General features: G+C 53.0%; 1 protein-coding gene across 1 annotated transcript; it reads right to left on the minus strand.

Annotated features, from left to right (window-relative positions):
• Positions 1–716: 716 nt before the first annotated feature.
• Positions 717–11,505, minus strand: TMEM9 (transmembrane protein 9). Its single transcript, XM_032793498.2, has 3 exons — positions 10,999–11,505; positions 9,973–10,104; positions 717–2,623 (listed from the first exon to the last, which is right to left on the minus strand). The coding sequence occupies exons 1-3, from the start codon at positions 11,080–11,082 to the stop codon at positions 2,474–2,476; spliced, it is 366 nt and encodes a 121-aa protein (XP_032649389.1). The 5' UTR covers positions 11,083–11,505; the 3' UTR covers positions 717–2,473.
• Positions 11,506–11,791: the final 286 nt, after the last annotated feature.

The raw sequence follows: 11,791 nt of genomic DNA on the forward strand, positions 1-11,791 counted from the left end.
AGAAATTTACCTTGTAAAAGACAGGTGCACCTGAGCCTTAGAGTAAGATGATGTGAAAGCCTGTTGAATGTATGGGGCCATATTTATCCCTGGTGTAACCCCAAGCCATGGCTGCCCATCACCCCTGGTCCCCAGAAAAGCACTGATGAGACCTTTGCTGTGTTTTCTTGTGGGATATCCAGGCATGCAGGCCCAAAATAAACCAGGAGGGCTCTTTATATTTTGGCTGACAGCGTACATTTCGTTAGTCCTCTGCAGGATCCAGTCCTAAGTACCCCTGTGAAGTATTCTCCCACTCCCCGATACCACTGAAGTCAAAGCAGTTTCTCAGCACATTTTGGGATTAGGTCCTTAGCCAACAGCCTAGATGCTGAGGTCAGAAGGTGCTATTCTGATTACTGAGTCTGACCTCCTGCATAGCACAGGTCAGAGAATCCCATTGTCTGAGTGGGTAAGCCCTGCACATCAGCTGAGCCTGGGCAGAGGTTTAACATAAGGCTCAGCTGATATTTATATTTCCTTCCCCTAGCCTCCAACAGCACCCATTGCCCCACTTTCTCCTCTCCCCTGTCCACAATTAATTTTGCTCTGAAAACCAGGTATCTGCAGCCTAGCATAGAATATTTTAATTCTTACACAGCAAAAGTATCCAGTTAAAAAAAGCCACTCAAGTGACACACTCCCTTGTTTCTGTTTAAAGAAGCAATCTCTGTTTCTGTTTAAAGAAGCAATGCTACATGATAACAAAACTCAAGCACTTAGCAAACTTTTTTGATGGGAAAACAAATTGGAGTAACAGATGAATAAATACACCAATTAATTACTCTGCTTTCTCACACACCGCAGGAATACTTACCATAGTCAAAGATCTCAGCCAGTTTCTTCTATGCATTACGGAAACTAAAGTGCATGTTTAGTAACTGTTCAGGGCTCTGTGATCCAGAGAGGAGAGGCTTAGCTTCCAGACCTGCTAAACATAGTGAAACCTTTGTTCTAAAGTCTCATTGACACTAATGGCCCTGTGCCTCACTCTGCCAGTGTAAACAGGCCTGAAAGTGGAGCCAAGTGTTACCCCACTGTGCAGGGCTAAAGCGGAGTAAAATGGCCTCAGTGTAAATGATAATCAGGCCTTCCCCCCCGCCCCCACTTCTTGGGTTGTTAGTACCCAACACACTTTCACAATGCTCAGTTAGACAGAAGGCTCAGGTGCCAGACTTTGGCTGGTGTAGATCTGGAGAGACCCCCCCTGACGTCAGTTGAGTTACTGCGGCTTTACACCAGAGTAAATCAGAGCAGCAGCTGAATCCAAAGGCCTGGATTCTCCTCTCATTCACACCAGTGCAAATCCTGACACTGGTGCCCATGAGAAGAGAACCAGGCCTCTTGTGTCCAGAGCGGCGTCCTTACAGAAAAGGCTCTGGGAGCAGATCTTCCGCTGCTGTCAGTGAAGGTAGCTCTACTGACCTTAGTGGAACTGTGCCCGTTTACCCCAGGGGAGAGTCTGGCTCCCTGTGGTACCTGGTAGAACGTCTGGTGCCCTGCCATGGAGTAGAACTGTGAGGCAGTGTAAATAATAGCCATAAATAATAATACCGCCTCCTATCGAACATGAGCTCTACGGGAGGACAAGCTGCATCCAAGCGCTCATATGTACAGAACTGGCTTATTTCATCCAGCACAAACACAAGCTTGCCTCCCTTGTTGGTTTCTCTGGGTTCACAGCCCCTCAGCTAAGGCCAGTGGGCTCTGTGTCTTAACAGCACAGCGGCCGAACAAGTTTGGCAGAAGCCATGTGCTGAGGTATCTGTCTCCCTGTGTAAGCCAGGAATGGGCTGAAACCAGCTTTGTTTCATTAAATAGCTTTCTTTGAATTCTCCAGGCTGCAGATTGTTACACAACCGCTAAAAGGAAGAGGCAAGGGACAGGGATTCCCCAGTGACTACAATGCCTTTGCTCAAGGCTATTTCATGCCATGTGACACACTTCTGGAGAGCGGCACACACCAAGCATCAAATGCAGACAAGGGAGTTCTAAAACTGGGTCCCACCTTTGCCACAACTTTCAACACCGAGGTACAGCCGACAGGTCCCAGCATGCAGCACTCTGTGTCATGACCGCTGGGGAATAAAGCTGGAGCAGTACATGCTGGGACCTGTAGTTTCTGCCAGTCTCCTTATTAAGGATGACAGTGGCTGCATCAGGATTCCTTTGGGGCCATTTGAGGGCAGTTGTCAATGGGGCCCTCAGCTGGGCAAAGCTCAGGGTGCCTCTGGCTTAGGCTGCAAAGGGGGCAGAGGGCACAGTCATAGGCAGGAACTTTGGCCTTGTCTGCTCTATGAAACACTGGGGAGAATGGGTTGGAGGGCTCAAAACAAACACTGTGGGGGTCCTATTGGGTGAGATAGACATGGCCTATCTCCACTACGCTGCAGCTGCCTGTCTCCAGCGGCCGTCACTGCATGCCCGGCTTTCTCTAACTCAGCATCTTGTGTCGGTCAAAAACCGTCTTCCTCTGCTCCTGCACTTGGCGCTTCCATCGCTGCTGGGCTCCTTCCACCCTCTCCAGCACCGTGTTGGCTCTGGCGCCGGTGGGAGTGGGAGCTGCTGCCAATGAGCGGGCCTCCTGCAATGCAAAGAGAAGGAACCGGAGGTCAAAGGGGTGAGTGGGGTGGAGGAGTGATATCTCTAATACAGAAAAAAGCTGCTCAGCGTTGGGAGACACTTTTACATGAAGAGCTATTTCGGGACTGAGATTTCCTTGCAGAGAGAGGGCCTGATTTTCAGAGAGGTGCCCAACCTCCCCATTAGACTCATCACGCCACCGGTAAGGTGGGGTTCCTAGTCGCAACACTGGGCCTTTCCGAAGCTGGGACGACCCACCATGCTAAAAGCACAGGCGACCAAGCACCTGGGAACTAAACGGAGCAGCTACCCATAGGATGGTACCACCACCGGTATCAGGCTCCTCATCCTCTCTTAGGCCACACATTAGAGTCACTGCTCCACACTGCAATATGTGAATGCATCACCCCCACGCCTGAACATTGGCCCATACATACCCTTGTGCGATGGGGAACCCACACAAACCCACATCATAAACATCTGCAGAGTGAAATCTCAAACAAAGGCATCCAGTAACTACACCGATCAGAGATTTCGGGTCCAAACTCAGAGAGAAAGAGCATGAGTGTCACGAGTTCCCCCCAAAAACCACTAAAACCGCAACCTGGGTAAAGATGTGGGGACAAGCCTAACACAAAGACCACCCCTAAGTTACAACTTCTACCCAACTCTCTAAAGTTATAAACCTTCTCATACCCAACCCCAAAACTCAACAGCCACCATTAGTCCTCACTTAGAACTCCGAATATTTGTTTGCGACCAAAAACCAAGATCGTTTACACCTACATCAATTACAGACGGAAGGGTCACCTTGCGAATACCTTCCACAAACCCTTAAAACCCTTCCTGGGACGCTTGAAAAATAATCACCAAAACCAGGCTGCCTACAGCCATGTTGAGACAGACCCAGACACCTTGCTCCATGCGACAACACTGAAAGTCAATACGGACTTCATTAAAAAGAACTATTATTTATTAAGGAAAATAATCCAGGATGGAAGTAACTTATGGGTAATAAAAAGATCTTAAATCACAAGATATCACCCTCTGGTGTTCAAGCTTCACAACTAAAGACGGAATGACTACTCATAGGGAAATGTACAACAGCCAAAAACAGACAAAGAGAACCTAACACGATTCACTTGCCCTACTTTACAGTTTCTGTGGTGTTAAGCTTGGATTATCCAGAAGTATGGTATTGGAGAGACTAGTGTACTGGAATTGGCCTTTTCCTCTCCAGAGAGGGAACACAAACAGACCAACAAAACAAATCCCCCTCAATACACCCCCACATCTGAAGTATCTTCTTCCCCATTGGGTCCTCTCCTGGAAATCAGTGCCATAGTTATTTGAGGCGCTTAACCCTTTCCGAGATAAACAACGCAATCCGTACTGCTGCCAACGCAACAAGCATACAGAAACGTTGCTACCCTTCCCCCTATATTCATGACACTGAGAAAGGACTGGAGCAAGAGCTCCTCATGCCAAAGCACAGGGTTAGATCTTCAGCTGGTGTAAACTGGTGTAGCCCAGAGGTTATAGCTCTCGGTGTTTATCTTGCATTGATACCCAGCTGAGCTATTGGGGCTGTTCTAACCATGCACTCTTGTCATTTAGTATTTATGCTGCAGCAGTGCCCAAAGGCCCTATTACGCTAGGTGCTGTACGAATGTGGGGGAAGACAAAGAACTTATATCTAATGGTATTTATATCATGCTCATCACTGGGTTATCAAAGTGCCTTAAAGAATTATGCAAACCTGTATTAGTGGACTAAATGCAGATCCTGATCCCCTCTCACTCACCCTGACGTAAATCAGGAGTAACTCCCCTAGACCTGATCCCCCCCACTCACCCAGGAGTAACTCCAGTATAATCAGTGAAGCTCCCTGATGAGGTTTTTCAAACACCAAACCAAACAGCCCCCTCAGCCTGTTTCTGATCCTGAATCTGCCCAGAAACGGACTGGCCGAGAGAATGAGAGAGCAGTACTGTTACTGAGCTACTTTCCACCTGAGCCCCTTCTGTTTCCCCCAGCAAGGGCTCTGCATGCTGGACATAAGAGGGAGCAGAGTCAGGAGAAACCCCAATAAAAATACTCACGGGGAACAGCTGTCCCTCTAACCAGGCACTAGAAGGAATAGCCTGAGGATTAGCTGGGAGAGCTGTAGAGGGAGACGGAGCTGATTTCCCTCCCCTCAGACCTCTTGCTTTCCATTCCCTCGCACCCCTTCCCCTCCCCTCCCAGGAATCTCCCCCTGCCCACTGTGTCTCGGAGCTGCTGCATTTCGGTCCTTCCCAGCCACATGAACTTGCACAAAATCTCTCCATCAAAAGGAAGCGTTACTTCCTGTAACCGCAGCTGGAGATGCTGGGGCTGGCTCTGTGCTGAAGCTCAGCATGGCTCCCCAGTTCCTGGAGGGATTTCCTGAAGGGCTTCTGGCCCCTCTCCTCTGCTGCCACATACCTCATAAGGGATTAACATGCCTTATTCGCCTCACTGAGAGCCACCTGCTAACTGTACCATCCTTTGCAGTGCCCTGAGCTGGCACAGCTTCTAAGGCCGCACAGCTGCCAAGCTTAGCAGGGAGCAGAGCAGCGGTGTGGAAGAAAGGTGTGTGTGTGTGAGGGGGGGAAATCAGTCAGTGATTAACTCCTTGGCTTCAGACCACTGTGTCAGATCCATCTGATGGTCCACTGCTCTCATGGCAGCGCAGGAACTGCAGGACCAGCACTGAAGGGGTTGAAGTCTGTGGCTGCTCATCCCAGCTTTGGTCCTGGTTAAGCCAGTGATCCAAATCTCATTTGCTCTAACAGGACCAAAAGTTGATCCATGCTCAGTGCTTTGCTCATGACTCTGAAGGATGTCATGTCAGCAGGAAGGAGGGGTGGACCCCCCAACAAGGGCTATCCCACCAGTAGATCCAGATGTCCTCTGAGAGTGTGTCCAGCCCACTTGCTAGCCAGACCCCTCATGCTCTCCAGCAGTTGCTCTCCAAGTTGCTCCCTTCCCCGGCCAACAGGAGTTGGGCTAAGCTCCTCCCAGGTTTCTCCTCCTCATGAAAGCAGCTTGGGCATGCTGGAAATCGTACAATGACCATGGCCCTTCTGAGCCACAGCAGCTGATCTGCTGCCACTGTGGTTCAGTCAGACACAGCATGTTGCAGCAGGAGACACACAACACTCAACTCTCTCTCTCAGATCTGGTGTTTCATTCCTCCGTTAGAAGAAGCATGTGTCTGTTTTTTGGGGGAAATGGCAGTTCAGATTATGGCAAAAACAGTGCTGGGAGAAACACAGGACAACAGCAGAGTGGAACAGGCTAGGAGGGGGATATGAAGTCCTCTGAGTTGCAAACCTCGGGACAGGGAGTGTTTTGCTGTCGCAGACTCAATAGAATCACTCCACTGGTATACATCTGGGGCCCACGTGGGAAGGTTCAGTCATGAATCCTAGACACTTATTGTTTTAATGAAGATTTTGCGAGCAGTTGAATAGGTCATGCCAGCAGGGGCCATCCACCAACTTCTCCTGCGCCAGTGGCTGCTTGACACCCCCATCTGCCCCTGACTCCACCCCTTGCCCCACCCCTATCAATCCTTTCCCAAATCCTCACCACTTGGAACTTCCTTCCCCAATCCCAGCCCAGCCCGCCTCTTCCCTGCTCCTCCCTTGAGTGCACCGCATTCCCACCCCGCCCCTCTCCTCTTTACCTGCAAAAAGCCTGCTGGGAGAGTGGCGGAGAATGGCATGCTCAGGGAAGAGGCAGGGCTGGGGCCAGGACTTGGGAAGGAGTCCAGTTGGGATAGGACTTTGCCCCAAATGCCAGTGCTCTCTACGCACTGCTGTTGCTCCATTGTCGGCCAGCTGATACCCCCTAGTGCACTGAGTGGCCGAGCGAAAGCGCCCCTGCGTCTTGCCCTGTCACCCACGCCACCTGTTCCAGTGCCGTCCACCCTGCTCTGCCGCCCACCCCCACTCCACCTCTTCCCCAAAGCCCTGCCCCTGCTCCAGCCATCAGCCCTGTAACCAGAAAAGTATGCAGGGACTCAGCAAAGTATGCATGTCGATTGCCCAGACTCCATTTTGCTGTAATTTTTTAACTTAAGACAAAGAGTTTCTATAGGTGGAAAGGCTATAAGGTATGCTCATCTCCATCTGGTTCCCAGTCCTCCAAGAGGTATGAAGCAGGATTGAGACGGTATCTGCCATTTCTCAATGGTCATTTGTACTCGCATGTCCTTATGGCCCTTAATGGGCCATCAAGCAGGCTAGGCAGAGCTGACACCAACTTGTCTGGGGTGTCACCCAGAAGCATAGCAAAAGTTTGAAATACAGACAGTACTTATAACTTTAAATACAAAAATGATCCATGCATACAGATAGCATAATCATAACCAGCAAACCATGATCTTGTCTTAGATGCCTCATTTGACCCCCTCCCTTTATACAAGATTTGGTGCCACTACAGGACCTTGGTTGCAACCATGTTCTATATGGTCCTAGTTCAAGTCAATAACGTGACACATGCCGTCTCAGCAAACACACTGGCTTCCTCTCTTGAAAGAGTGTCTGGGCACCTGGATTACAGCTAATCCCCTGGGAGGTGATGCACCCAGCTGCTAGCAGGGGGCCCTGCTGAGCCTGCCAGGCGGTTGAAAGGAAGGCAGGTGTCTTTCATCTTGCTCCTGAGCGGTGCTCTCCTAGGGCACAGGGGCAGGCACAGCGAGGAAGGACCCATCAACACCAACGGCTGCAGGGACACCAGACTTCCCTGGGCAAGTGCACTTGGGGCATATCTCGTCCTGCAGAACCGTCCCTTGCCATGGCTAGGACAGGGAAGGGGGCTCTCCCCAAAGTTCACCTTGGGTTCCCCTGCCTCACTGAAGAGCAGGCTGTGCTCTAGGGGTACAACGGGCAGCAGGGGGAGCCAAGCTTGTGGCTTGCCTTCAGCTATCAGCGACATGGCCTGGGGTCGAAACTCTTCCCCTGCCTGACTCCTTAAGGCCCCATATCCTGGTAATCTTCTGCCTAACCTAGGGTGGGCTCCTCCAGGGCCTGTTAACACTGAGGTGAGGGGCCCAGACATGCTGCACGCAATCCACCCCTAGGGCCGTCCCCGCTGCAGGGCTGGGATCGTGACTGGTGAATGTCCAGTGCCGCCGGTGACACGCAGCGTCTCACAGCAGAGCTCAGCATGGCTGGGCGGATACAGTGTCAGCCAGCCTGGGGGAAGAGACTCACCTCCGGCGGAGGGCAGCTGGGAGCTTTCAGCACCCAGGATACAGCACGTTCTGCCCCCTCTCAAGGCCTCGCCAGCATCCCTTCAATGGCTGTTCTCTCTCCCCTGTCCTTGTCCCCTCCTTATCCTCCTTGTGCCCCTGCTGGTAGTAACCAGGCCATTGGCTGAGGAGGGTGGCTGTCTAGGAAACCCAGAAGGCGTTGTCTGGAAGGGTCTGAGATGGCTCACCCCGCCAAGGGGGCTGCCTCGCCCCATTTCTCTGCCTCGTCTTGCTCCTGGGAGCCAGGGCCTGACCTTAGAACCTGGGAATTCACCATGGCAGTGAAATGGCAGCTGCTAGCCTCCTGGACCAGCCCTTGTTTGGGTAGTCTGCTCAGGACTGAGCTGGCCTGGAGACTGCAGCCAGGGTGGCTCCTAGAGGCCATGATAACTTCAGCCCAGAAGCTCCACTGATTGGGAAGGGATCATCTAGTGTCCAGCACCATGGTCCTGGCTTACGGAGCAGCTCCAAACAACTGACACCTAAAGGAAATGTTGGGTCCCAGAGCCGGTCGTTCTACCTCCCATAATCCGCCCCCTGCATCTCTGTTATAGCATGAGCCAGGGCTACAATTAGCTCATTACAGCTAAGCACTGTGTGTGCATCAGCTCCACTCCCCCTGCCACCTGGACTACCATTACCACCCACTAGTAACCAGCTTCATCTACGTTTCCTCTGGGGGCTGGGATGTGGTGGCCTCAAGCAATGGGAGCTGGGGGGGCGACAGACAAGGCAGGATATACAGGGCCTAATCCTGGTGCCCTTGCTCTAAAATCCCCACGGAAGTCAATGGAAGAGTCCAGAGCTGGGCTCAGGAGAGGACCAGTGGCTTTTGGACAGAGGTGTGGCAGCAAGACCACGTGTGACATGATAGCAGTTTGCCTATCTCACACGTGCTGATCCTTCTCTAAAATCCACCAGAGCTAAAGGAGATCTCCTTGAGCTACTAGCAGTAGCAGGTCCTTTATCCTCACATCACTCCCTGGCTTATACGCAAAGCCAGGAAGTTACCGTGGGAAACATCCCAAGCCAATTGAAAACCAAGCCCGTGCTTATGGTGAGCAAGACAGGGGCAGGGCAGTGGTCAGAGCTGCTCAGGGCTGGGCGTTCCCTGGCTTAGAAAGTCACTTCCAAAAGGAAGAACAATTGTAATAATGGGGCACACGCATTCCCTCACCCAGGGGGCACTATATGGATGCAGGGATCTAGCAGGGAAAAGATTAAACACTACACGGCCTGGTAGTGGGGACAGCGTAAAAAACCACCAACCCCCTCCCCGGCATAAGATGGGTTGAGGCGTGAGTGAAAGCAGGCAGGGTGGGACTGGACGTTAAGGGAAAGTCAATGGCCCAGCTGAGGCCCATCAGCACAAAGGCCCAATCAACTGCTGATCCCTAAAATGCAACCAAATGGGATCTGTCAAAGACGGGTGTGGCCTGAGTGCAGTTCCTGGTCCAGGAGGGGTCCCTGGAGTAGGGGGTCTGGGGTGCAGCCCTTGGCACCCCTGCAGAGTCAAAAGGCACCAGTTCTAGCTTTGTCAGCTCCTCTATGCAGCTCTCCTGCCTCCCAGAGCTGTCTGGGCCTTCACCAAAAGACCCTCCTTCTGCACTCCTCTAGAAGGGTATTGCTAGGTGGGGGTCACCAGGGCTGCACACAGATGGGAGCAGTTTGCATTTTGTTTGGGTCTGATCCACAATTCAGCAAATGAAAATCAATCCAATTTGCAAATGGGCAGGACCACAAAACTGCCCTGCTAACCTCTCTGGGCAGGCCTACTCTGAGCCCTGGGAAACCTGCAGCCACAGGCTTCACATTTCAGAGCACTGCGTGGACCAAGATCCAGGATTTAAAAAATAAAACAGAACAAAAAATTCCACATTTCTAGTTGGCATGTAAAAAGTGCCAGCCCCAGCAAGACCCAGGTGGGATGGGAGATGAGAAACATCAGCTATAACGACCCCTGGTGTCTGCCTGCCCTCGTTCCCAGGAGCTAACCCTGCTCTCTCTCCTCCTCTAGGTTCTCCTACCATGCCCACCACCCACCATATCACCCGCCGCAGCCCCCTGACCTCGTTCTCCTCTTCATTGTGCAGGGGCTGGGTGTAGGCATCTGGCTTCCGGATCAAGGGGTCGACCAGCATGAGGAAGGCCATGTACAGCAGCAGCGCCCCCACCACCGAGAGGTAGATGATGATGATGATCTGTGGGCACATCAAAAGGGGCTCTGGGCCCGTCGGTTGGAGATTGCAGGACTGGGGGGGGACACCCAGCCTCCTCCCCAAGCCAACCCACTGACTGATGGGCTCAGGAGGAAATATTCCCCCCCAGCCATAACTATCCATGGGATGGAGGGCAGGGGCACTGTTGGAGCCAAGGTACCAGGCTAGAGGGGCCCCTGCTGTGCTGAATGCACAATGCCTCAATGCTGGTAATGCCTCAGTGAGGTGCACTGGGGCTCCCATCCCAGCCTCTCTGCCAGTCATAGGTGCTGACTCTGTGGGTGCTTTGGGGCTGAAGCACCCATGGGGAAAAATTAGTGGGTGTTCTGCACCCGCTGGCAGGCTTGAGAGCAGACACCTGGGGGTGGCCAGAGCGGGCTGGTGATAAGAGTGGAGGGGAGTGAGGCTGGGCTGATTTCTTCGGGGAGGAAAGAGGAACCAGGAGGGCAGGGGGCTTTGCATGGAGGGCTCGGCAGGGAGGAGGAGAATGATGCGGTGTTTGGGGAAGGGGGCCATGGGAGGAGCCTGGCCAGCCTCCCAAGCTACCTCACAGCTACTCACAACAATAACAGCAGCTGAGCACCTTGCTCCATCTCCCAATGTCAATAACCTTCACACAGGGGAGGAAGTCAGTGTCGTCATCCCCAGACCACAGCTAATAAGAAGAAGGGGTGTGGGGAAGGGATGTGGAAAGTCTTTACTATGCCCCTCCCCAAACTGGCAAACAAGAAAGAATCCAGGTGAGGAATCCCTTCCTCCCCCATTGCATGGAGAACAGGCATCAGGCCCCCAGAGCAATCTCCTTTGTCCCATGTCCAGCCCTTGCGGTTCTGCCCGGGGGCGTGTGGTGCAGGGGCGCGAGCAGCCCGTCTTTACCTTGATGGTGGTGGTGCTGCGCTCCTCGTACTTGCACTCACACAGCAGGCAGTAGGCTTCCACATCGTTCCCCGGCACGGGCATCGGCTCCACCACGTGCAGGCAGTTGCTGCGTCACAAAGGAGCCGGTGTCAGCGGCGGGGTGGGGCAGGTGGCTGAGCTCCCGGCAGGTGCCTGTATCCTGGGGCCCAGAGAGCGGCCCGCCATCATGGAGAACCCTAGTGGTGATGCTAGGCAGCGCCGATAGCTTGGTGGAGAACCAGAGAGAACCACCAGGCCTGTCTGCGTCCAGCAGCCCCCTTTGTGTTCAGTCCAGCTGGGAGAGCTCAGCAGTTGCTCAGATCACTTTACATGGGAGTTGGCCACGGGCTGGCTGAAGCTCTAGGTGCCCCAGATACTCGCCCCCAGAGCTGGGGCTGGAGGAGGATGGCCTCAGCCAGTGCCTTGGGGTCAGGTGGCTGTGCCTCTAAAGCCACCCCATGCTAATTAGCCCTCTGAACAAAGAGGCTAAGGCCTGAATGGGCCCTGGAGGCTGATTTCCCCCACAGAGGGGCAGGGCTGAGGCATAGGGGTGGCTTGCGGGGAATCTTGCCCTGCTGCTATTCCTGCTCTGGGGTTAAACAGATCCCTCAGGCTCCAATCAGGCCAGCCACTTTCAGCCAAGCGACTGGCTCCGCTTGCTCAGAGATCTGAGCCAGCTCCAGCTTCTAGGCACCCCCAGGAGCACTTGGGTGCAAACTCTGGGTTATCTGGTAGGTCACAAGTGCAATGAGTTTTCTGGCCTCAGCCTAGT

This window comes from Chelonoidis abingdonii, chromosome 4 (assembly GCF_003597395.2).
Source record: "Chelonoidis abingdonii isolate Lonesome George chromosome 4, CheloAbing_2.0, whole genome shotgun sequence".
NCBI classification, from domain to species: domain Eukaryota; kingdom Metazoa; phylum Chordata; order Testudines; family Testudinidae; genus Chelonoidis; species Chelonoidis abingdonii.